Below are 26,694 nucleotides of genomic sequence, written 5' to 3' on the forward strand. Positions count from 1 at the left end.
GAAGGGAGAAGCTTCAGGGCACATACTTATTTTGCTGTTCACCCATCCAGGCACAACACATACATAGTTCCAGAATGTGGTAGGTATAGTGCTTAGTATTGTGAGGATCCCAGTCCCTCCTCCATCCAAAGATGAAGCAAGTAACAACCAAACCAGCATTCATTTAAAGAGAGCCTGTGGGGCTCACTCTGCCTATCATCACTTTAGTGGGTTGAGAATTTCAGTAAGACATTTACCTACAGTCCACTGTGAAATCTTCACTTATTGATGGGTTTCATTGCCATTGACTGCATTGGTAATAACAGTGATATTAGTTGAGGTTTACTTTTACTTGCTCTGCAGGAATATAAATGGCAGATGCCTTAGCAATAAACATCATTATGGGATCTTAATGACCTTATGCAAATCCAACCAATCATCCTGAAGTCACAGCTGCTCAGCCAAGCCAAGCAGAAAATTAAAATATCTTCCACTAAATGACTGAGACATTTTCTCCACCAGGTACTTGGGAGAGAGGGCGATGACCTGATTGGACACAGCAAAACCTGCCTACAAGGACAGATCCTTGTATGCCAGACATTTATGTTAAAGATAGAACTGTGCTTCATTTTCAAAACTAAAGTTATGAGCAGTTTTTCATCTGTGTCAGTGCTGGGTAGAAATAAGAAAAAAATCGACTTCATGCTCAGGCAGAATTTAATAGGTTCCACTGCCTTTTGTTCAATTAAACACAGTGTAAGGTTCATTCAAATCTGAAAAGTCACAGCAGGTACATGAACAAGACAGAAACAAAGGGATTCTTACAGTTCCTACAAATGGTGGCACTTAAAAATCATGGAGCTTTTCTGGAATACCGTCAAACCTCTGGGGAAGTTCCTTGAAGCCCTACATCATTACAAAGACCAGCACCAACTAGCCAGGGCTGCTGTCCACCACAGAGGTGGTCCCTCTATCACATGGACAGAGCTCTGTCATCTTCCTGGGCACACACATCTCACAGGGGGTGAGCGCCTGCAGTGCCCAAGCTCCCTCACCACACAAGCCACGAAGCTTCCTCCAGTGCAAGCAGGGGACCGTGATATGCCACAGCTCACTCCTGGTCCCACTTCTTAGGCCCTGCGTGTGGATATACATGCAGTTGCTGAATTGCTCCCACATGTTGGGCAATAGTAGGCAAGTCTCTGAGCTTTGGAAGCTGGTCCAGGCCTAGAGCCAGTAGCTGATCTCGGGGTCAGCTCATGCTTCCAGGCACCACTTGTGAGCGGGTTGCGAGCCAGATGAATCACTGGGCTGGTGGCCACAGCAGACTGCTCTGGACAGTCCACACTTTGAGGGACCCTCTCCCATCCCATGGCCAACGCACTGAGCTGAAACACCCCTTGCAGACAGCAGCCCAAACCAGAGAACTTAAAAAGACTCCTCCTACCCAGCCAGTACCTGGAGGCCTCATTTTCACCAGCACCATTCCCACAGTGAAACAAGGCATTGTACGTGAGCTATGGGCTAGATATCCCATATCCAGGGCTTGGTATGGTTTAGAGGGTGGTGAGCTCCTGGTGGCACTTTGACCCACTCCATAATTCAGATGCAGAACCAGCAAAGCCAAGAGAATCCTTCTCAGAGGCTAACATTGGTCCTCAAACATTGGAGGTTTCCAGCCCTCACCAGTGGGACATTTTCCCTTCTGTCTCAATTGCATCTTCCTGGCTGCAGCCTCCACCTATGCCCCAAGTCTACAAGGAGATTTCTGGCCACATCCTTCCACACTATTGGCCTTTTGGGGATACTCTTCCAAGCATCTCACACCTTCTCTGAGGTCATTTCATCTCAACCAAATCTCCCTCACCTGCTTCGTAAAAAGTCCCACGAACCAGGGTCACAATCCTTTCTGTCACTGAAGATGACAAATGCTGTTGGAAGGGATGGCAGTGTTTCTGTGACTCCAGAGGCAGTCTCTTGAGAATGGGCTGCAGGCAGGGTGAAAGCACATTCTCCCTGTCGCAAGGCAGCCTGCAGCACCTGGCAGCCAAATGCCGCCATGAAAAACAGCAAAGCAAGAGCTAAAGGTAAAGTCTGTGATTCAGAGGCTACAGACTTTGTGCTGTTGGAAAGGTCGTGACCAAACAGAAGGTGGGAAATAGCAACTGCATGTTTAATATTCTGCACACACTTTCTCTTTCTTTTGCTGTTAAGTGTATCAGTCCTATAGCAACTGCAATGAAGACAGAAGGCAGGAAGGAATTTCTTAAGGTAATTACTCCCATCTTCCAGCAGTCAATCACAAGCTAATAATCATTAGCTGCAAATCAAATATAGCAAAGATCACCAGGTACACTTTTCCCCCTTGCTGCTCCTCTAGTGGTCATCTCTCAGACTCGGACATGTACCTTTGAGTCAATCATGCTGATTCCCACTTTATGGTCCCAGGAGGTAACAAAACATCCGTGAGAGCAAGGTCCAAACACCTCAGGATGTTTTGCAGGGAGCTGGGGTCAGAGAGCTGCAGAGGCATGAGAAACCGCAGCGAAGGGAAAGCTCTCCACACTGGCTGGAGCAGCCCCCCGCTCCAGCTGGGACAGCTCCACTGTGCAGGTCAAGGATAGGTGAGGCTGGCTGCCACAATGCCAGGCAAATGCACGAGGGACTCTCTCATGACAGCATGGCAGGGGTCCCTGATCCCATGTCCCCTCCTAGCATGCTGAACCACTCTGTGACAGCTGAAATTGTAGACAGGTTCCTGCATAGAAAGTCACTGTCACCTGGGCAGCCTTCCTGGAAAGCTGGCAGGCAGCTGACATCAGCCAAAGGGTCCTGTGCTGGGACTAACAGCACAGTAGGATATCCTGGACTGAATGCTAGGGAGCGGATGCTCCCTTCTGTACCCCACAGTGATGCCTCCCTGCTGCTGAGATGCTGAAATCACAGCTGTCCCAATATCCCAGGACACTATGAGTATCCAGGTCAGTCCCCTGACCATAATCTTTACTGACTACCTCCCGGCAAAGACACCAGAGTCCTGCATTGTAGCATCCAGGCTTACGTGGGGCTTTGACCAATACTAAACACCCCTCCCAAGCACAGGTCAGGCCAAAAAAAAAATCCAGGCCTTAAAATACATGCCTCTGTAAGCCAGTAATTGTGGAGCAGCTCTGAAATGGACTCACTGGGAGGAAAGCTTCCTTCCAATTACCAGCCACCTAATTTTACCACTGGTTTGGCATTCTCTGCAGAGTTCAACCGTCACTCCAGCTCCTGGTTTGTACATTGTGGACCAACTCAATTGATTCTCATTATTTCCCCAAGAATATTTGCTTTTTTAAGCAGCTCTTGATATTTTCATTACTGTGGCAGCAATCCATCTCTGTGACATTCTCAGAATGGAAACCAGTGGACACTCGCCAAACCTCAGGACAAAGCCAAAAATATTTCCCTGCTCAATTGGTACTCATAATCACCCATGACTTATGCAGATCAGCGTGTCTTTTCAGCTCAGCCTCCTGCAGAGCCAAGGCAGCAGGACCCTGAAGACCTGCATTGGTAAATGACTCCTGCAGCACAGGAGATTCTGTGCAGGATTTGCAGCAGAATTCAAGGACAACTGTAGACACGGTACAGGAAGGCCTGCACAGGGTAAACATTTCCCAGTCTCCTCAGACTTGTCAGTCCTTGCCAGATATAAGAAGAGATTTTGTGACTTCCCTGCTTTTACACTACTGATGATGTAAGAAAAAAATCCTACCAATGGTAAGTCCACAGTATTGATCTGGTTACAAATTCTGACAGAAAAAACTTGACCTCAAATGTTGATGGTGTTTAGTGGCAATTAGGAACTAGTCTTGTTTTGATGCTGATAGGAATCCATTCTCAGCTCTGCTGATTGCCTCCCCTATTTGTATCCTATTATTGAACGTAGCTCTGTGAAAAAGGTTTTGAAATGCTAATATAACCAAACCACAGCAACTTCTATGACGGCCAGACCAATTCTGGATCACTCACCATCCAGACAGAAATCCTGGCACCCGATCTGCCCATTACACCAGTCCCCATCACAACTTCCTGAAGCAAAAGAGAGTCTTCTATACTGTCATGTTGTCCATGGGCCTGAGAGGAGCTTCCTATAAACACCTCACCAATGCCAAACCCTTCCTGGGCCCACACAGCTCATAAATCGCTCGTTACACCTTAAGCAACTGGCTTGCTGCATGCACGTCACTGGTCTGTCATGGTTTCCTTGTGCTTTCCTGTCTGCCTGCTTGGTCCCTCCTGCTGTCTCTGATCACCACCTTTCAGGCTCAAGGGCTACGTTCTGGCTCTGTATTTGCATAACGCACAATAACGTGGAGGTTTTTTTAATCCACAGCTGAGAGAGACTGCTAGGTGCTGTAACAACAGCAACAAGGACCTTGGGTGTGTGTGTGTGTGTGTGTGTTATAAATCATCAGGAGGTCCAATCTTACTGATCTCACTGTACAGTTTCTGGTTCAACTTAAGATGCAGATGCCAGGCTCCAGAAACCATGAAGTCTCAGTATGAATGCCTCACCAGACAGAAAATATGCAATCAGCACTCCTTCAAGCTAACCATTTATTGGCTGCTTTGCTAAGCTGGTGCTCAGCACAGGAACATGCTGCTGGCCTAGTTCTGGGAAATAAAGTTACTTCGGGAATAACAAAATGCTTGTACAGCTTGTCAGACCCCTCTGAAAGGAGAACAAAAGGGGTATGGTGTAACAGGTACCTCTGACAGAGCTTATTCACCATGCACAGGTTGATGCTATGTAGCAGTGTCGTGGGGACAAGGCATGACACTCACAGAGAGCAGGACAAAGTCACCTTCAGTGTATTCTGGTTAACAGACTGCATAGTTAACACCAACCATGTTTGCTCACACCAGGGTTACAAACTTGCTGTAAATCCACAGATCTGTGATTCCCAATAACACCAACACTTGTGTTAAAGGGGGAGTGGGAAAGGAATCTAATTTGCTTCAGCAATCAGTCGCTCTGTTGCCTGCCAGTGCCAAACACCCCAGCAGGAAAATCTCAGGGAAAAGCAGCACCCAGCTGCTCTTACAGTGGGTGAACATCCTCCTCGATTGCGCTGATAAAACACAGAGAAGGATGCAAGAGACAGAGAAGCCTGCTGAGCTGCCTGCCCAGAGAGCAGCAGGGAAGGAAGCCGGAGCAGCAGGTACCTTCTGCTGCTGGCCCTACAGCTGGGAGCACCCTCTTTATTCTGGGGGCGTGCAAGGACTTTACTAGAGTAAACTAGAGTTTACTACAGAAAGGCTGCAGCCTCTCAACTTTAAGGACCCTTGGGCAACATCTCTATATTAACTGATGCCTCTCGGTACTGAAACTCCACTGACATCTTTCTGCCCTCTCTGCAGTCTGAGCTGCTTGCTGATCACCTGACTTTCCGTAGGACAGCGGGAATGCTGCTCACAGCACCCTCCCTCTGTTCTTCCGATACTTTGTGTTTCACACACACATGGCCATGCCAGCTGCTCTATGTTCCCACCAGGACCACAGCCTTGACTTCTGGGACAAATTCTGTCTTCAGTTGAAGTCTCAGTGCTGGATCCTTGTATGGCTTATTACCCTGTCCCTTTCATGCTTTCAAGTCTGCAACACACTTCTATCAGTGAAAGAGCAGGCCTACAGTCACTATAAAATGTTGTCAGCATAAAACCACATCATGCCCTGGACTAGAAGAGCAGCATATAGTCCCAACAGTTGCCATTAGGTTCTCCTTAAACTACTTATCCACAGTTTTACATTTTCCATTGATGGTCACGGACCAAAAAAGAAAAAAACCCAAAATCAACATTCCAACTCTCTCCTCCCAAAACTCCTCCACAATCCAGGAGAAGGGGAAATAAAAAAAAAAAAAAGCTCACAAATGCAATCATAAAACCAAGGGTCAGTAACGACTCCAGTCTGAGTTGTCAGTGAAATTAAAGCTTAAAAGATTAAGACGCATGCAAGCTAACTGTATGACAGAACTAGGTTAAAAAAAAAGATAACAAAAGTCTCAGTCTCTTCAATAAACAATGTTCTACCTGGTTATTAAATCTGTTCAGTCTCCTCATCTCAGCTCTTCACTATTTGTAACACCTATTTATATGGTATATTTTCACACCAAGATAAAACTGAGCGCACGTCAGTTCATGATTCTGAGAGGCAGCCCCAGCTTACACAAGGATTTACTGTGCCTTGGACAGAGGAGAGCCTTCTGAATTTAGTTTATTTCCTCAAGTAAGAGAACACCACTGGAGAAGGAGGAGGCAGGTCAGACAGTCAATGTAGTCCTTTTTTACTCCAGTGTTATGGAGGGATGACACCTGGCCACCAGCTAGACCCCTTGACAGAGGAAACAGCTGGAAGAACAAGAATATCTCTGGCAAAACCCAGCATGCATGGTCCCCTGCTACATGCAGAGTAGCCTGCCTTGTTCTGGGGAAAGGTGAAATAGAGAAACCAGAACTCAATTGAAAAACACAGCAGTTAAATGATTGTTAACGAATCAGGCTATGCAGGTTGAATTAGTTTAACGCTGGAGTGACTTGCAGCTCATAGCTATACTGCTTTCACCTAGGCACTTTTCACTAACCTATTCTCATCCTTCATCCTCTTCTGCAACACTGCAAAAGGCTGCAGTTTAGTGCAGGATGAGGACAGCGGAGGACTGGATGACATGCTGAGAAAGCAGCAAAAAAGAGAAGAATCTGGACAGGGGAATTTTCAAAATTGAACAAACTCTGCTTGTGCTGGCTTGAATGAGAGCTGAATTAAGCAAGCATTGACTGCTACCAAGAATCCCAAATCTTTTACACCAAGGACGATGAGAGGGCAGTGGAAGGAGGGGAGGAGAATTTGTGAAGCACAAACATGAGAGTGAGAGAATACAGTACAGAGTGACTGAGGCTTGGAGAGTACCCTAGGTACGGTCAGTCTCCCCATACACAGTTGGTTTGCAATCATGGAAAAAGCCCAATACAATCCATCACAACACAGACGACAGACTCCATGCCTGTATCTCTTGCCTGCTATCTAGTATGCATCCCTGTGAAATGCTGCTGAACTTATCTTAGAAGGGCTGCACCTGCTACCATTTCATATCTTGCAGCATTATTCTCTTACTTTCTCATACTCTTCCTTTGCCACTAGAAAGCAAAGCAGATACAGCAGCTAAATAATCAATGTTTGGGTTATGTGACTTAGCTGTACAATTGTAAGAACATGCATTAGTGTTGCAGGTGCACAGAGAGCTGAGGAAACGGCTACAGACACATCCAACTTGCACTACATCAGCATTTCGGGAATAAAGACAGTTCTTAATATATTTCCATATACTAAAACGATCTACGACTTGAAAATAGCACCTACTGCCTGGATGAAATAAGGCAAATCTTCCTCAGTGTACGTGTGCAGGCTAAGACATCGGCACAATATTGCAACAGGGTGTGAGAAGAAAGAAGGAAAAACTTCTAAGGCTTGCTGCCATGGCCAAGTGGGCTGCACTCAGCCATCCACGAGCGTAAACTTTCTCTCTCTCTGTGACTGCAAAACATGTCAGAGGTTGAGCTGCTCAGCTTCCAGAGGCCCAGCTTAAAATATTTTCAAGAGACCTGATTTCCAGAGTGTGGACGCTAGTTTAGAAAACTTAGCCTTTGCAGGCAGTTTTGGTTTGGCTATCAAAAATGCAGACAACCTGCACTGATTGTCAGTTTTTGAAAAATGGTCCTCTCGTGCCAAGAATAAAGACCACAGGAGATTTCATTCCTCCTACCAGTGAGAAGAAACAGAAATAAAAAAAAATATATATATATATAAAAAAATAATAATCCCTCCAGTCCAGAATCTGAATCCTCACTGGTGGTCCACCAAGTGTCATCAACACTAACTGGAAGAGAAAAGCAAGCCAATTTCAGGCTACTGAAACACATTTCTAATTTCAGTAACAAACCACGGCAGAAATATTTTTTTATATAATCTAGAAACACCTTGGTTTTGAAATTATTAAGAAACCCACCGACTCTTAAGGGTCTGGTGGGTAGAGGTGTCTCTGACTTACAGTGGATTTGAAACTTTTTCAGATTTTCAGCACTTTAAAAACAAACACGGGAGACAAGGGGTTTATAATATTTAACACTAACAGAAATGTCTTTATGGCTGTTTAAAGCAATTTTGCTTGCTTTCATTTGTTTGTCCTTCACTAGAGTTTGTAACACACACAACTTCAGCTCTGGGCTGGTGCACGACAGCCACATAGCTGCACTTCCCAATCTGTTGACATTATTCAAACCAACCCATTTTCCAACCTAACAATGTCCTTTCTGGCTGAGCCACAAAAAAAAAAAAGGAGCACAATGATACATTAAAGCTAATTTTAATCTACATCAGTTGGTTTTTAGCATGACAGCAGCTCTTCAGGAGCACTACAACACTACCACAGTTATTTGGAAACCCTAATGTGAGGTGTAACAGCAGACAGCACAAACGAGTTGTGTGGCTTTTAGACACCCATCCTGCGACCAGCTCAGTCTGCAGAAATGAGTTTGGTTGCAACTGCTTGCAGAACTGGGGCTCTAGCTATCAAGGTGATAAATTCCTTAAAATTTAAAAATTAAATACATAAATAAATGAAGTGGAAGCTTTTCTAACGACTGCCTTGCTTGAGGGCTTCTGGCAGCCTACTCCCAAGCTACTTCAGACTGACTGCTAAGCATTAAGCACTTTTTCCCTTCACACAGCTCCAGCCCCCTGCAGCATTTTCCCACGTGAGCCAGGACAAGAGACGGACCGGGCTCAGCCAGCTGCAGACCAGCCAGCCCTGAGTGGGTGCCTGCAGACAAGATGGCCAAGACCTCCGCAGCTCCTAACACCGACTTCCAGCATGCTCCGAGCACGTATGGGGAACCCCTTGACTCTGAAGACAGAGGTGACAAGCACCACAGCAGCATTCTGAGTCAAGACACAGCGTAGCCTAAGGCCTGCTGGGTGTTTGGAGCAAGGAGAGCTCACAGGCATCGGGGGCTTCCCATTTTGGACTTGCCGTGCTGGGTAAGGGAGTTGTGCTATAGGCCTTTTAATGACTTCAGAGATGCGTCCAGAAAGAAGCCTCTCACCGTGGTAGCATCTCTACAGGGATTACAGAGCAGGGATGGTGGGGTCCTTTAGCTGTGGGCAGATGTGTCACAAGCGCTCCAGCATAAACTGTCCATGGGGTACACCAAGTCTGCAGCTTGTGGAAGAGATGAAAACAGTGGAAAATGTGATTGCCCTGGCTTTAAAGCAGGCTCCTGTATCTCCTTGGCACCTGGACAAAGTCAGCCAGGAGGAGTCCGGTCAAGGAGCCACAGAACAGAGGAGCAGGGAGAGGAGAAGGAATCTGGACCACTGTGGGACTGGGGAAAAGGTGGATGCTTGAGACAGCCATGGGGTAGGTCCACCATCCAGGGGGAAAATCTGTCTGGAGAAAACTTTTTCTCTCCAGCCTCAAGAAATGGGGAGTGGGGGGTGGGCTGGGAGGCAGATCGAATGGAAAGAAACCTGGAGCATCTGGGTGCTTAGAAGGAACATCATCACAATAGCCAAAGCAAGCACTACATGTTAGGAGGTGAAGTAAAGTCACTTGCTTAATTCAGGTCAAGAACAGTCCCAGGGATAAAACCAGGGCTCGTGATGACAGAAGTACTTTGTGTCCCCCCCTTGCAGAAGGTGGAACATGAGCTGAGACCCAGGAGAAGAACAGGGGCTCATTTGGCTAAAGCAGCTGAATGCTCGCAAGGAGAGCCAGGCTATACGGGCATTAAGATGGCCCCTTAATCCAAGGCCAGCCCAGCAAGGAAACCCTTGTGCAATGCTGAGGTGGAGCAGCCAGAAGAGCACCTGCAGCCAGAGGGAGCTGCCCTCTGAACAAAGAGTGTGCCACAGGATGCTATATGTTCAGGGAAAAACACAGGTCTGTGCCAGCTCTAATTGGCCCCTAAAATGACAAGTTATTCCTTTGTATTTAATCTCTCTGTTCTTTGTTTCCCCATCTTTAAAACATCCCTTCATCTCACAGAGGTTTTGGGAAAATTAATTAATTGTTCTTCAACTGCTCAGATACAATAGCGATGAAATCGGCAGAAGTTCAAGAGGAAATTAATAATTCTGCCTCTGGAAGAAGGCTTGAATAAAGTCTGGTAAATAAGACAGAAGGGCACACACTGAACAATGAAGAGAAAACAAAATAATGAATAGCTGCTCATTAAAGTGAGCAAAGTCCATTCTGCGCGCTGAGGGAGGCAGAGACTCTGTGGAGAAACCAGCATGGGATCCTGTAATTAAAGACTGTATAATAATGCTTACATGCCAGGGGGGCAAATTAGGGTTGCACAAGGAACCTTAACACTGCTATTTTCTAACTTTTCAGGGTTTGACTTTCAACCTTAACAATGCTCTTTTAACACAGTTTTCAGGTGTGCAGTGTCATATAGAGGTGTGGGCATCATACTTTCCTTCTCGGGTCCCAGCAGTGGGATGTCTGTTCTGATTTATTCTGAGAAGTGCACACTTACAAGCCATTAAAGGCTTAGAAAAACAATCAGTCAGTGTTCAAGTAAATGCGTACCAGCTTTTTGGGACTGTGGGTTTTGTTTCTTTTTTTAAACAAGGTGCACGTAGCCAAACCCAGTATTTTCTTAAGCCAAAGAATAATACATCCAACACAGCACATACATACTACAACCAAATAGAAAAATAAAATATATCCTGGAGAGCGCTGGTCAGTATTTTGTAATTCAACCTTTTGCCAGTCAAAAAAAACCCAACAACCAAACAACAACAACAAAAAAGTTTTCTCACGATACTGAACAGTTCTGCAAAAATAGAGTGCTTACGGAAATGCTGCAGAAGTCTCCTGGCAGGTTTCAGTTCTGGGTTTCCCAGCCCACAGCCAATACAGCACTCCACCACCAGGCAGCAGCCCCATAACATCCAGCACAGGGACATTTCCCTCCCCAACTCTGAGCTGAGCACCCCAGGAGGGTCTGAAGCAGCCCTGCCACAGAGTTATGGCTTACAGGGTGCTGCTGTCTGTGCTGCTCTCCATCCACCACCTGGACTGCCGGTATCTCCCAGCAACTGAACAGCAGCTTGCACTGTTGGGTTCTGACCAGCTAATGGGACCCCAATGTGCTACCACATCTGCTGCTGCAAACTGCCCTCATCAACACATAAAAGTTCCCACTAGAACACCACTGCTACTGCTGGCAGGTGTTAGAGAAAAGCAAGGGTGAGATTACCTCCGCCCCCTCTGCAATTCCCCTTGTGGAAATCAGCAGTGTGATCGCCTTGAAACTGTCACTCCCCTGTGAGAGGCATCCCACGTGTAAGACAGGGGGAACAAAGCATCAATCCCTCTTGCCCACCCTGGCAATTTGCAGCCGCCACCTCCCAACAGCAGAACATGTAATGATGGGTTTTGATGAACACAAAGGCCACATCAGCATCATTGGGTCCACAGGCGTGGGCTTAATTTTTGGCTTCTCTCCTCGCACCTGACAAATCTGAAAGTCTCCCAGTCTGAAATCGAGATGCCTGAACAGCACTTTGCAGGTCAGGATTCCCAGAAAATAAGTCTGTTCCCTAAGCAGTCTGGGACGAGGCTCAGAAGACAGCAAAGTTTGTCTGGTAAATCCCTCCTCATTGACTCACTGCTCTCATCTGAAAATCAGAGGACTCCAGCTGCTGACTCCTCAGGTCTGAGCTCAGAAAAGAAAATCCAGCTCTAACCAAACCCAGCTAGAGCACAGCGAGCAGCTTAGACTGATGGCCTGCCTCCAGGCTCACCTGGCCCATTACAAGGCAACTCAAAACTGAGATCCAGGTCCCCGGCACAATTTAAATCCGAGTGCCAACCAAATTTAGCACCTACATTAGTACGATACACTATTGATAATAAAACCAAGTTCCTATTAATACTAATGCAAAACAAAAAGATGAATCACATCAGTACAAGGAATACTTTTTTGAGTGGTTGAGAGTAGGAAAAAAGGAAAAGCACTGACCAAACCGGAGTTTAATCTAGAATATTGGAATTATTTAAATTGAGGTTTCTCATTTGCTCACCTAAATCATGATTCTACGCAGTGACATCAATCATTGCCATTCTCACTCACCCTCTGTGGGTTAAACTGACTCAAAGAGAGGTTAAGTGACTTGACAAAACCACACACAAATCAGAATCAGGGAAAACAAAGTTGGGACAAATCAGTTGAAATCTCAACTCCTGGCTTCAAAGAGACTTGTAGACCACGTGCTGGGATGACTTACAGCAGCCCATCCCTGGTTTGAACTTCTGAAAGCTACCACACTACCACACCTGGAAGGCTGAAGGAATATATGAGAGCATTTTGGCTGTGTTATATCCTTCAGAAACAAACATCTCCCACCAGTAAATGGTCTCTCAAGAAGACTGACATTCTCCGTCAACCCCTGAATCCTAGCAAGCCTTTTCCACTGAAAGCTGTGATTTGTAGATACTTCTTAGCCGGTGTGAGGCATACAATCAATACTGTGGGGAGCAAAAATCAGAAGAATTAGCTCCTCTGCTGTCCTGCTAAACAGTTAATCATCTTCATTTGATTGAAAAAAGCAACCTGAGCAAAAAGTCCTCTTGATTACAAGAGAACACCTCTGGGGAACACAGCTTCATGCTCCGGGAAAGTTTTGGTCATTAAAAATTGGCCTGAATCAATTGGGCTTTCATAGTAAGAGTTACGGTAGAACCACTAACATACTGAGCAGCACGCTGTAGCTTCCAGCTTCACGTTCCCATGCAAATTAAGGGAGCTTAGGTGGCTAAAAAGTACTTCTGTGGACCTTTTCTGAAGCCTCCCCATAATGAATATGTTCACTTTCATCCTGAAAGAGTTCATTGCTAACAAAACAAAATCAGATTACAAACTTTCCCAGGAAAGCCCAATTTCTCAGCATGCTTTCTCATACTGACCAAGTTATTGCAAGCCCCTTCTCTTAAGTTCTTCTTCTGGAGCTAATTAACCTATCGCCCTGTATCGATAATGTTACCCTACTTTCTACTCTTTACAAATAAGTCTGCACAGTAACATTTCAAAGAACATGTTTTTTGAGACTGTAAAAATACCAGGCATGTTGGCAAGTGCTAAGGTGAATGCTGATTCAGATATTTAATTATACAGTCAATCATGTCTGCAATTGAGACAGCAGCTCAGATCTCACAACTTAATTACTTTAATTTCAGATAAATAGCTTGTGTTGTTGTAAGAAGTTTGACATGCTAGAAAACAGTCGGAAATTATACTAGGAATGGATAGCCTTACTGCTAGTGAGGAAAAAAGATGGAGCATCCTTGGAGGTATTCAAAACCAGTCTGGATGTGGCCCTGAGCAACCTGATCTGACTTCAAAATCAGCCCTGCTTTGAGCTACAGGGGGTTGGGGTGGTGAGGGCTTTGGATCAGAGACCCCCAGAGGTCCGTTCCCACATAAACCATTCTGCGATTGTGGACATAAAAAATGAGATGAACTACAGGCAAAGACTGTATCTTTCTCATACAGCTTCCTAAGTCAAGCCAGACACCAAAAATGTTGTGCCCGCTTAGCACACATATCCAAAACTATCTTGCACAAAGGCAGCATCTTTTGTGATGCTCCAGAAGCGTCATCATTCTTTCAGTGGCATCTTGCGTAGCTCACCAAAGTGCATTTTTAACAGCCAGTAGCACAGACATTTCCTGGCTCCTTTGGTCTAAAAGAACCAGAGACAAACGTCACAACGCATTTTTGAATAGCTACCCAGAGGAGGTGTTAAATAACCAATTTTTATTCCTTTGATTACCCACATATCTTGGGCAGCTTAAAACACCTGAGTTGACGTTTGCTGTTTTGCTTTTCGTTTCAAAAATGCAAGAGGAATAGCATAAGGTTCTATTATAAAGAACAAAGCCAGAGAAATTTGTGGCGAGGTTGTGAACCTGGTAGCTGATTTCACAGTACAGTCAAGGATGAAGCAAGAATGGTTAGGAATCATTAAATGCTCTTACCTGTCCTGCAAAAAGCCCACACACACCAATAATACAGAGAATGTTAAATACAGCCGAGCCTACGATGGTTCCAACACCTACGTCTCCTTTTGTGATAAAAACACCTGAAAAACAAGTTCAAGGCAAGCTGTAAATTGGAAAGAGCAGAATTTTTCCACAAAAATTGCAGAACTCACACCCCATTAATGAATCTAAAGGCATGTACCAGTTCTGCTGCTTTTTCCCATATTTAATAGGCAACTTGCAGAGAAAGGTACTCAGGTGCATAAAGATGGGGGACCTGGATAGATCACCTAATGAAAACCAAATTCTTTAGATGTGTCTAAGTTACCAACCTCCTGGTCTTGTGATCCAATGTTATGGCAATACAAATAATAAAAGACAGTAAGCCCCTTGGGAACAGCTGGTCAGACACAAATCTGCAGGAAACTATCTCGCATAAGACATCCCCACACATGTACTTTGCTCCTCCCTATATCCCCCATCCCTACCAGCCTCAATAGGCAAGTAGGAACTGGAGCCAATTCAGAGCTGCCAGGCCACTAGCTACTTGTACACTGAATTATGCCTCTCAGGATGAGTTATGGGGCGATGTTACAAGCTCCTTTGAGCGCTCTTCTGTCAAATTTGGTTAAAACTGGCCAGTGAGGTTAACGAATTGACAGACACATGCATCGTGGTACTGTACAAAATTCTTTCCTTAGGAAGTAAGCCTAAAAATAACACTCCATCTCCTGTCAGCTGTCTGTCTGCCTAAATTCACCACTTGCTTTTAAAGCTCCAACAGTATTTTACCAGCCAGTGTAGTTTAGACATTTTTTTCCCCGCTTTATCCTTTTCTCAGAAATCTGTTACACAGAAGCAGTTACCTGCCAAGTGACACTCAGTATCTGGTGGATTACAACACAGCAAGATTATGATCTGACCATTAGGGCTTCTCTAAACCACCTGAAGGACTCTGGTTTTATTTTTGCTCTGCTACTGCACTACTCTGAATTGGAATATAACCCCAAATTGGTCGAATTTAAATTCCTACATTTTAAGGCTTTACCTGCATAATCAGACCTCTCCGCAGAGTATGCAGCTTTGTGTGAATTAATTTGTGCTCTGCATCTGATAGCTGTGACTGAAATAGAAGTATTTTCTAGAGAAAGTATCTAAGCTAAGAATAATTCTCCTCAGTGACAGAGAGCCTCCCTTAACCTCCCAACTGCTGCTCTAATGGTCACCTACCAATAGATGTGATGAGCAAAACTGCAAGAACACTTCCCCTTGTACCACACAGCATACGTACAGCATCATTTTAGAACAGCTGACTGCAGTCTCCTCTTAGCTAAAGGCTGCTTAATGACCACAGGAGTTTCCCAGGTTTCACATACTTGAGGACTACCAAATCCTTTAATCACACCTCTCATAAGCAGAGTTGCTTTGGTCGTGTGATGCTTTGACCAATTTGTTGCTGTGAGACAGCATTTCAAATCCTCTTCTTCCCACTCTGGCTCTCCTCCCCACTCTGGCTTTCCCAGAGGGAAGTACTGTTGGAAGGCTAACCAGAGTGGAGGTGATGGCAAAGAACCTGCAGCTGAGGACACAAAAGAGCTTGTCTGGGTACCAGCCCAGGAGGCTGGAGGTGCATCCTTTCATGCTGCATCCTGGAGAAGATGCGGCAGAGAGTGTAGGAGGGTGGACAGGAGGGGAGAAGGCTGCACGTGCAGAGCTCAGCGCTGGGGGGTTTGGCTGTACTACAGCAAGGCAGATTAACGGACAGCTCAAGTGAACTGCTTGCTGGCCCTAGTTTGACAGGGTCAGATCAAACCACTTCCAAGGTGGCCCTGCTGTGGGATAATGGGACTTTTTCACAGCCGCTTCATCTAGCAAGGATTCCCCTAAAACCAGCCCCATGTATGGCCACAAGGGAAGGGCCAGGTATGGTAATGAACACTACAGATGCTGAGCAATCCCATTTCAACTCTGAAAAATAGCCAGAGAAATGTGCAAGTTTCAAGAAGCAGCAGCAGGTTAGTTACCTATGACAGATGTAAACAACTCAGGAGCAGAGCTTCCCGCTGCCATGAAAGTTGCCCCAGCCACATCTTCGCTAAGATGCAAGCGCTGCAGAAAAACACATCAGAGTCATTGGTTACAACAGTGAGAGGCTGAAGGAATTCAAATAGAAACAATAAGCTGTCTGTCAGGAGCAGGAAACTGCCAATATGCATAAAATTTAATGTTAATGAAGTTTAAGGGAAGAAGTCATCACAGGCATTGGCTACTTAGGTTAGCATCTCCTTGTAGAGAGGGCAGGTTGGGCTGTGCTACCCTTCACAGAGGAGAGAAAGGGCAGTGAGAGAGAAAAGGACAACAGCAAGGCAGCCTCACTAGCCACGGCCCTTTGCCTCCTCCATGACCCCCCAACAATATGCAACTTATCCACTTTGGCCCATAAAGGGTAGGGCTGGAGCTGAGGCTTGGTTCACCCCCAGCCACCTTCACTGCTATCATTTCAGCCTTGGACATTGAATTTCTCCTCACCTTCTTTCACCTGGATCACCACTGAAGATACTTACCTCCTACAGCCTTCCCCAAGCAGTGACCGAGGACTATCTAAAGCAGGGGGTTCTGGAAGCGAAAGGACCTGCTGCTCTACAAAAACTTCATCGGCATATGCTATTTCCAAAAATTTACTTGGTTAATTACTTCCTTTATATTTTCTGCATTCCCACTGCTCCATCTGCACAAGACACTGTTCAGCAAACACGACAAGCCTGTTAAAGACCACATGCCTCGCTGGCACCTTCCACAGCTTGATGAGTAGCTAAAAAAAGCCACCCCGCACCATACGGCCATAAACTGCCGAGCTGTTACTACACAAAACTGGTGTGCTCGCACACATGCGAGTCAGTGGCTCCGCTGCGGCAGCAGCAGAGGGTGGTGAGGATGGTTCCCTGCAGAACTGGCAGCGCGGATGGTTCCCTGCAGAACCGGCAGCGGAGGGCGGTGCACCCAGGCTGGCAGGACGGAGGAATCCTGCCTCTGCCCTCTGCAGCAGCACAGGGCTTCTCTGCCCCTTGACCACTACCAAAGCACATCTGCACAGAGACAAGGTCACAGAAATCCTCTCACCAACCTTATCTGGACTGAAGATCCCACAAAGGATATTCTAGGCCCGTAAGAGAAGGTCACTCCATCAACTGACTGTGCACCTGCAGCGAAAGCTTTGGTATGTACATTATGGGGACAAAGAAAAAGGAAGAGGTGTGCCCTCGCTGGGAAATGCTTTTTAAGCAGGAGGCCATAGCATCACTGCACTTCTATAAAAGCTCATGAAACCTGATTAAACACAGCTTTATGGAAAAATTACTTTAAATAGGATTGAAACTATTGTAAAAGTTCATAGGGCCAGAAGTAGATCCCCAAAGGCCCGTTTCTTCTGCAGGATTCTCTACGGAAATACAGAGACAGTCATCCTACAATAATCAGTCTGCAACTCCATGGTTCTTTTGAAAGAAAAGATGGTCAGCCAAGGAGACCAGCTGTGCTGACTTTCTGTGGGGAGGGTTTAATTTAAAGCTATAGTAGGTTCCCTCGAGGACAGTTCCTTGACAATTTATTGCAATGTATGTGATGATTAAGTTAACACAATAGAGCATAACATACAGCACACTATGTCAGAGGCCAAAATGTGTTCTCTGGCATCTGCAGACAAATGATTGCAATTGACGTGTGACACGAGTTGTGCCACATAAACACCCTGTAACACCCATAAAGGAGAGTAGCTGAGCAAATGCAAGAACAAGCTGGTTTAGAAAACAAATGAAAATCAGGGCATTGTTAAGTACATCCGAACTAAGATAAACATGAATGTCTACCATAGCAAGTGTTTTGGAACAAATTCTCATCTCAACACACACTTGGGAGCGCAAATGCTTCCTTGCTTTAACTCAGCAACCACTTCCAAACCAGATGAAGCTAAGCCAGAAAAAGGGCACTTATTTTAGAATTACTGCATCTAAACTGCGAGCAACTGTAGAATAATTGTTGCTTGATCCCCAAGACCAAAAAAGCCTTCAGACAGGAGGTTTGAATTCTTTTGTGCTGGACAGGACAGTAGGTGGTATTTGGATTACTGATGGTCAACAGCAAGTCATTACCATTTTAGGGTTGTTTGCCTGCTGCGTGCATTGCATGTACTGCCATATCCAGTACAACCTCTGAGATGTGAGTTTCTGCAGAGGGCTCTCTCCTCCTTCCCTCTCTCTTATGTTTTGTGAGTTAACAAACAAGTGAACACCCCAGACAACATCACAGGTCTTATTTCATCAGGTGATGGAGGACTCAGGTGGTCTTCTCCCTCACAAAGCAGCCCTGGCTGTCCAAGTCAGCCTGCTCATTTCACAGGGTCTTTATGTGACGAGTGCATCAGTTGGTGTGGGCAATGGTGGTAGCATCTGATATCATGGGGCAGCAGTAAAACACTCCCTTTCCTAGAAAAATAGGCAAGAGTGCATACTACCAAAGGCTGCAGAAGCCTTTATGAAGTGACCTGAGCCTTTACCCACACATTCTTGAGTACTAACATCAAGGACAAACCCTGAAAAGCTGAATGTTTTGAAGACAAGCCATTCTGGACTCGTAAAATCAAGTTTAGTGGGATCAAGAAACAGGAACGTGTATTTCTTTTGCTATCATGTGGTAACAGAACTGCTTAATTACACATAAAATACATAAATAAAAGGACTTGAATGCCCCCAAAGGTCACCTATGGGGTGAGAAAAACCTTTTTGGGGAGAGAATCAAGTAGGAGCAATAGCAATAGCAAAATTCTGATCCATTTGTCTGACTAATTTTGATAATTTCTAATGACACAGTATCTTTCTTCTGACAGTAACTTAATTCCAGAAAGCAAGATTTAGTGTTCTATCACTAAGTTTTCTTTTTCACGAAAAACTGAATAAAACTTGTTATTATCACCTTATTTTATTGGTGTTGTTAAGTGGTTCAGAACTGTTAAAGTGCATGAGGAGTTGTTACATACTATTGAGAGGACAACAAATAACTAAAAAGTAAAGATCTGGTCAAGTGAAAATAGCTTTCTAGGATCCAGGGGATCGTAAATACTATGTTAAAGTCACATGGGGAGGGTGTTTGCTTTTTAGACATCAGATGCCTGTAAAAATCCAGACACATCTGAGAATTTGTCAGAACACATGGCACCGTAATTCTGATGCTTGTATCTCTATAACCAACCTTCCAGGGCAGGTGGAGGGATGCACAGATCCTGCACCTATAGAATGCTAATGACAGCAGAAGAGGGACTTCTCCAGTCTGAGAGCCTCTCATTTACAAGAACTATGTTTACCACCAGTACAGCCAGAAACCATTAACACTGTGCACAGTGTTCCCTACCATGATTTGTAAGTACAGTTGAAGACCAGCCTTTCCATTGACCAGTGCAGGAAACAGAGGTGTGGAGAAGTGACAGAGCTTGTCCAGGGTCGCTGAGGGAGTCCACAGCAGCGCTGTAACAGGAGGTAGTGCTCCAAAGACCAGGTCAGACCTCTTTGCCATAAGCAAGGCCACAAATCAAAATACACTTGTAGATGGAATTTAACGAATGCTCAGCCAAGAGAGATAATAACATCCTTCTATCTCCTGGCTCCAGCTGTGTCCCTTTGGGTGGCAGGCCTGCCCTTGGGCATATCGACAGCACCCCAAAATACAAACCTGTCCTGGACACCGCTTACTAGGTTCAGGTTTTGTTTGTCGACAGTGACCTGAGCCGGCCTTCTAGACCCACATTTCCCAGCAAGGTTCCCTTGACTCGGGAGAGGGGAGGTTAAATAACTCAGCATACCTACATCACCACCACCACATCAATGTCCCCGTTCCCTTCCCCTGAACCCCATGTGTCCTTCCCTACAGTGTGCAGCAACACTGCAGGAAAGAAGAAGCTCCTGCCCTGTGTTGTTGCCCTTCAGTTACCTGAATACTTATGCAGCAAAACAGCAGGATTTCCTGGGGACTATTTTTTCTTGATGATGCAAAAAAAAGGCTTGTATGGCAGGGTGCTGAACTACAAATAGCAGGTCAGGTTAGAGACAACTTCCATCACAGCTGTCAGCGCAAATGATTCCTCCTGCCACCTCCTACATCTCCTCCCAGGGCCAGGCACAGCCCAGACCCTGATGAGCGACACTTATTGCCAGGCAGACCGGCAGGCGTCTCCTACAGAGACGTCTAACTGGCAAGACCAAACCATATTTGCTACATGCAAAGATTTCATTGCTCAAGACTGACGTTGCAGAGGGCTCACAGTCACTTTGGGCACATGATCTGTGTTCACCCTGTAGCTGTCTGAGCTGATTCAGGCTAAAATGTACTCCTTGTCTCCTAAAATTTCATCATGCCAACCTTAGCAAAAGAGGGCCAGAGCTGGAAGTGTTCAAGAGCTTCTTTACAGCTGACCTAGCCGTCCCTGCTGCTTTACAACTTACACCGACGCAATGCAAGGTATGAAACTCATGACTTAGGAGGCAAGGCACAAGACCCACGATTCCTACTGGGATAATTCACCAGAGGTTTTAATTTATATCAGCTAAGGGTAGGGCCTAGTGTTTTTGAAGAGGCATCTGCAAAGACACATAAACACTAGGCAACAGCAGCTATCACAGCATGAACAGCTGAAGCAGGGAGCCATCAGCCTGTGGTCTCTCACACTGGGCATCGCATAAGCAAAGCCAAAAGGCCCCGGGAGAAGGGGCGTGCTGCACTTCTGCAGCGTCCGGAACCTAAACGGAGACTTCGCTTCTAACTACAGTCCAAGCAGCCAAGCCCAGCTCTGGCATGGGTCTGCTCAGGGCAGTCCTGCTTTGGCTAGGCAGCCCTTCCTGCCGGTGGCTGCACTGGAAGCCCAGAAGCCCCGGCAGCGTGTGTGTCCCCACCAGCTGGGCAGTGGGAGCAGGAGGGAGGCTCTCGTGGGGCCAGGACCACGCACAGGGGCAGCACTCAGCTCCTGGGGAGCTAGCTGACAACTCGGCATCTCTTGCTCCCCTGAGTGGTTTTTTGTGTTTTGTTTTGTGGTGTTTTCTTTTAAATACCAATACCTCTTGTGCGCTTTTTCTTTTCCAGCCTGATGCTTGGGAGGTTTCTAAGTTTTAAGGTAATGGTTTATGAAACCCAGAAACACCACGTGGATCAGTATTTCCACTCAAAAGAGAAGAAATAAAAGGTTACCATCTTCTAAGTCCCTGGAGAACCAAGCGACGTGCCCAAAGCCATAACTGAACCAAGGCGCCGTTCCCTATGTGGGCAATGAGCAATGCCCGACCCTCTCGCGCTCTGAAGACTGGACCCTACCCCAGGGGCAGGGCTTCTCAGCCAGCAAGGTGCGAGCCCATCAGTGGCGAGCAGCAGAGCACAGGACAAGCCAATAAAGCTCTGCTGGGCTTATGACCTGGAAACCCAACTGCAGCCAGCACCGCTGAGGAGCCTGCAGCGTGGGGCTGAGTGGGAATCACTGCTCTAGAGAACGTGTTTTTCACCATGTTATAAATTGCCTCCGTTTTTAAGAAGTGGTATGATGCACATACAGAAATTGTTATTTGAGAGGTGACTGCTGGCTTTACGAGGGCACACCAGCCAAGTTTACCCACCAGCAGACTCTCAGCCCATCTCCTGTGAGCAAGAACATGAAGCTGAGCCAACACACACACGCAGTGTTGAGCAACTAAACAAGAAGCATGGGGAATGCTCTAAGACAACAGTAAATACACTATCATCATGTTCTGAGGTTCTCAAGAACTGCTGCTAAAGCAGCACACAAGCTTAAGTAACATCTTCTAATACTTACTTCGCAAATCTTTTCCAATGAAGGGACAAAGAAATCATCACAGACAATTGCCAAAGCATAGAACATATACACAGCCTGCAAAAGAAAAGAGAGAATGTTGAGTCTGGAGATTGTCAAGCAGAAACAGCATCCCAATTCATCTCAGGTTTGTTTTGGTATATACTTTTTAAAAAACCAAAATGCTCATGCAAGAAGAATTCATGGAGGTGCTCTGGGATTTAATGGAGAGATCATGAAATATGTATCCAAAAGTTCTTATGAGCTATCAAAAGCTGCTGAAAGTTTATCATCATCATAAAGACTACCTTCCTTCCCCTCCCACCCCGCAATTCTCTGAATATTGCTAAGCCACACTTAAATATTTTTGCCATCCTTCCCTCCCCCCCCGCCTTGTTGCACAGCGTAAGGCTTTTTTATGATTACGTTCTGTGAAAGTCTAAAACCTAGAGGAGAGATTTTTGAAATGCTAGTATTTTGAGAAAGGGGAAAGGAGCTTGTTTTCTGCAACTGACGGCCCTGCCATGTCATCTGGAATCCCAGTGATAATTCTCGCTGAACTCCACACAGGAACAACTTCCAAATGACTGAAACCCAAGGGGGGACACCAGACTTTAAAGGATACCTGGCAAATCAACTCTTCCATTTCTCACAGAATTATGGAAGCATTTAATCTGCATTTCTGTATTACTAAACAGAACATGCGAAGGCCTGATCTCTGCCCTGACAGGCAAATAGCACAGCACGGCTTACATCTGGGTGACACTGGACGACCACCAGAGGACCCCTGACCCATTAGGTCACACATGTGTAGTAAGAGTATAGATATGATAAGTAGTTCATGGAACTGTAATGAATATGTTAACAGTTTCTCAGAAACATCATTAATATGTATAGATCTGCCATATAAAGATAAACAGAGAACAAAGTCAGTATGCACGTTGGATGGAACTTATTCCCCATGCATCCAGCGCCAAAAATAAAGAATGCCTGCTTTCTAAAACTCCAGACCAAATATTAGAGAGTTTTGTCTCCAATTTTTTGGTATCACGTGCAGCTAAGCTCTTGTCCTCCCTCCCATATGGCTCAGAGGAAAGGTCCTCTATCCCCTGCTGTGACTCACATCCTGGCACTGGAAAGAAAAATACTTTGTGGGCGCAGGGGAAAACCAGGGGGAAAGCATGCCAGCTACCTAACAGAGCACTGCATCACAACCAGGCTTGTGCCATGCCCCAGCCTGCTCTAGTTTGCTGGTGCAGATGTATCTGAGGCCACCCAGGCTACTCCTGCAGTACTGTATACAAACTTAGGCCTGTGGTAAAGCAACAGAGCCAGAGATATGGAGACCCAAAGGAATAAGGGCATCATCCCAACAGGGTAGCCGTGCCCATGCTGCTCAGAGGACACACTGCAGAAAGGAGAGCTGCAGCAAAGCTTTAAAGCCAAGTGTCCTGTACAGTAGGGCAGCAGGAAAGAAGAAAGGACCACTGCATCCTCTGAAGACCTGCAAGACAGGCCAGCGCTCATCCCTTGCAGCACTCCTTGGTGTCAGGTATGCAGTGTATCTATTTCAGCTGGCATCCCCATAGGAACTAGAAAACAATCTGTCTGCATGTGCTACTGAAAACCTGCCACAGAGAGAATCTACATTACCGTCTCGGATCTCATTGTCAGCAGACTACAGTATCGGCAAAGGTTTCTATATCGCCATGTAGCTGTGAAAGCACACAGCACGCACAAGCGAGATCCTTCGATTTGGGGCATGCAAACAGGGAAGCTCTGCTCAGGACATAAACCTGGAACAGACTGCACTGAAGCAGCTGCACACAACCAGCTATGTCCAAAAAGAGAGAATGTGAAAGGCTGCACACAGCAAGGCAGGAGAGATGAACACCTGAGCTCTCCCTCTCCAATTCCACACCCCTCCCCCAGCAGTTTGCTGGCTGCCTCTGGGTCAGACCCAGTGAGAAGCTGCGTGCTCAGGCCAGCAGACTCACCGCTCCCATGCACCGAAGGAAATTACATTCCCCCGCATCACATTGGGCACGAGGTCACTGCAGACAGAGAGACACATGCTGCTCTGGAGCAGTGCATATCATTAACCACAGCAGCAAACTGAGCCTCAGCGCCAGGTCTGCACAGTGCACAGCACAGTCCCAGGGCTGGTTTACAGCATCACAGTCCCACGGCTGGTTTACAGCATCACAGTCCCACAGCAGCATCTAGATTCCCATCCTGCCCTGAGCTTACACCTTTTGTCTGACTTGATCATATAAATGCCCCTCACGCTGGAAACATGCAACTCCTCCATAATATTTTGCTAGGTTTTCAAGCACATGTAGTTGTTTGTTGGGTTTTGGTTGTGTTTTTTTTTTCTTAAAGATAGACCTACCTACCTGTAGAGCTACCTTTACTGTGCCAAAAGCAAACAGCCCCAGAAAGAAGTAATCTTGGCATGTGGTCCAACAAAGCAGGTGAGCATGCATCAATCCCTTGTGTTTCCAGTGTCACCCACAGGCTCTCCCAAAGTGAGACAAATCTACTTTGAAGTTCAAAGATGGCTCCATCTTTTTTGTAACACCTGCCATGTACCACTATAGAACTATTTTTACAAGTAGTGCAGCTCCAGTGGATAACTAGAGCTAAGAAAAGTGGCCACTACTTGTAGAAAAACACTGTCTTAATCCTAGCGAAGCACAGAGTTATTACCACATCACCAACAGATCCTCCTGCTTTGCTTGTTTTTGAAGTTTACTGTTGAAGCTTGGGTGATGGGAGGAGAACAGAGTATATTTTTCTGGAGGGAAAGCAGCAATAAAAATGGCCTCTGGGGTTTTGTTCCTGTTTTAATTTTCCAGGAACAGGTTTAAATCCCCCAAACAACCAGATTCTAACTTGCCAGAATTTAATTATAACTTTGCTGCAAAAAGCCAGTAATTTCTGTGAAAATCTCAGCCATGAAAACTTTTGAAGCCCCAAAATAATTCAAGTATACTTTTTTTCAGGATTAGATATGGGAATTTCATAATAATGGAAGATTTTGACACCATCTTGAAGATTCAGTGCTAGACTGTCACTTCAGATAGTCTCTGTGCTCTCTCTGTCATTACTCATATACATGAATAAATGTAACTTACTGTTTATGAAAGTCTTACACTGCAAAATGGCCCAGAAGACCATGCATGTAAGCAAAATTCCAGCTCTACAACTCTGCTGAGTGCAGCAGAGACCTTCATCTTGTAGAAGGAGCACTAGCTGCTGACATGATACCAACAGATAACTGTACAAACAGAGATAAGGGAAGCGCATGGCTCACAGACACTGTACATCATAGGAAAAAGTATCAGAAACAGCCCCAGAGTGTTACATATCCAAATCTCATTGAAATACAATGGATAGTGGGTGCCCAACTTCAGGCTGGATTTTTTTTTATCTGCTAATCATACTAATCTGCAGTGGGTCATGCCATCATTTTCCCTTCCCAAATACACAGTAATGCCTTTCAAGAACACTAATCTGTACATCATCATCCCTAGAAATTGAGAGCATCCTCTACATTTGACATAATTTACAGTCACAGAGTGCAGGGCATCATATGGTTGCTCGGGCTTCCTGCAATCTGCCGCTGTTGTGGTAGCCAAGTTCTCCCAAAGCGGGGGGGGAGGCGATGGGGACAGAGAGGAGACAACAAACCAAAAAAAGCACACGCTCAAAAGCCAAACCAGCTCACTTCAGCACCTGCTTCTACATGCGGCACACATGGACCGTCTTTGCCTCCTGTACATTCTCACGTTTTTTTCAGATCATGTGAAGTTACCACATTGTACGCAGCGCTCACCAGAAATACAATCAGTCCCAAAGGACATCAGGTACAAGATGTCCATCAGTTCAAGTTCAAGAAAATCCTTCTGAAACACTTTAAATTAGCAGTCAAATGATGCCAGGGGTGGGTTTACACTGTCTGTAGCGCGAACCAGAATGGCAAGGCACATCCATATCCCCGTTCCCATAGGCAGGTACAAAAGCTACATCTCATTGTGTTCCGATTTTCAGAGGACACAACTACAACCCAAAGAGGTGACATGGGAATTTTCTTTTGTCCACCCATGCTTACACATTTGTAAGATCTGGTAGAAAAGAAGAGGCAATAATGGGACTGAAATGAGTAAGGAGTAGAAAAGCCAATGTGAAGAAACTGCTGTCACACTTTCTCTGATTCTCTTGGAGGTAGTGGGGAATGCCAAGCTGCTGCGTCTGCTGAAAGCACTGAGCCAAAGCCTGCTCAAGTCACTAAGATTATTGTGGGTGACTTCAGCAAATTTTAACACCAGGCTGATAAAACAGATCAGGCTGAACCCACACTGACTTACATGCTTGAGCATTTATTTTCAATGACCTCAATGTCACAAATCTGGTTTTGGCTGTGAGTCTTCTCTAATTTGATTTAACTGGCCTGAATGCAATACAGTATAGAGTGTCAAAATCTAAGGAGTATCTAGCTAGAAAACAGCTTGGTTCACAAACTAAAACACTAGCAACTACCTTTGGAAAGCAAACACAGGTGGTAAGTGAACACAGGAAGACAGTAACTGTTACTTCCCTGAAAGTTGCTTGGGTGATTTTTTTTATGGTGGGGCTTTTTTTTGTTTGTTTGGGTTTTAAACAAACAAAACAAAATCAGGTTTAGAGTTTGGGCCAGCAGGAACATAACAAAAAAACCTAATTTTACATCAAGTCAGTCTCAGAAAGATGGAGCCCAGACACCAGTCCAGGCTA

The 26,694-nt window shown here is 45.6% G+C and overlaps 1 protein-coding gene across 10 annotated transcripts in view; it reads right to left on the reverse strand.

Annotated features, from left to right (window-relative positions):
- The window catches only part of LOC101920172 (sodium/potassium/calcium exchanger 3), a 280,196-nt gene that overhangs the window by 148,071 nt on the left and 105,431 nt on the right, over positions 1–26,694 (reverse strand). For all 10 annotated transcript variants that reach the window (XR_008749300.1, XR_008749303.1, XR_008749302.1 and 7 more), the window contains exons 4-6: positions 21,922–21,996; positions 16,100–16,184; positions 14,073–14,176 (exon numbers count right to left, since the gene is read on the reverse strand). Coding sequence is in view for 6 of the 10 variants with exons in the window: in XM_055816643.1 (XP_055672618.1) it covers positions 14,073–14,176; positions 16,100–16,184; positions 21,922–21,996 (264 nt within the window). In the remaining 4 variants the exon portion in view is untranslated. The remainder of the gene's footprint in view (positions 1–14,072; positions 14,177–16,099; positions 16,185–21,921; positions 21,997–26,694) is intronic.

This window comes from Falco peregrinus, chromosome 11, assembly GCF_023634155.1.
Source record: "Falco peregrinus isolate bFalPer1 chromosome 11, bFalPer1.pri, whole genome shotgun sequence".
Lineage (NCBI taxonomy): Eukaryota > Metazoa > Chordata > Aves > Falconiformes > Falconidae > Falco > Falco peregrinus.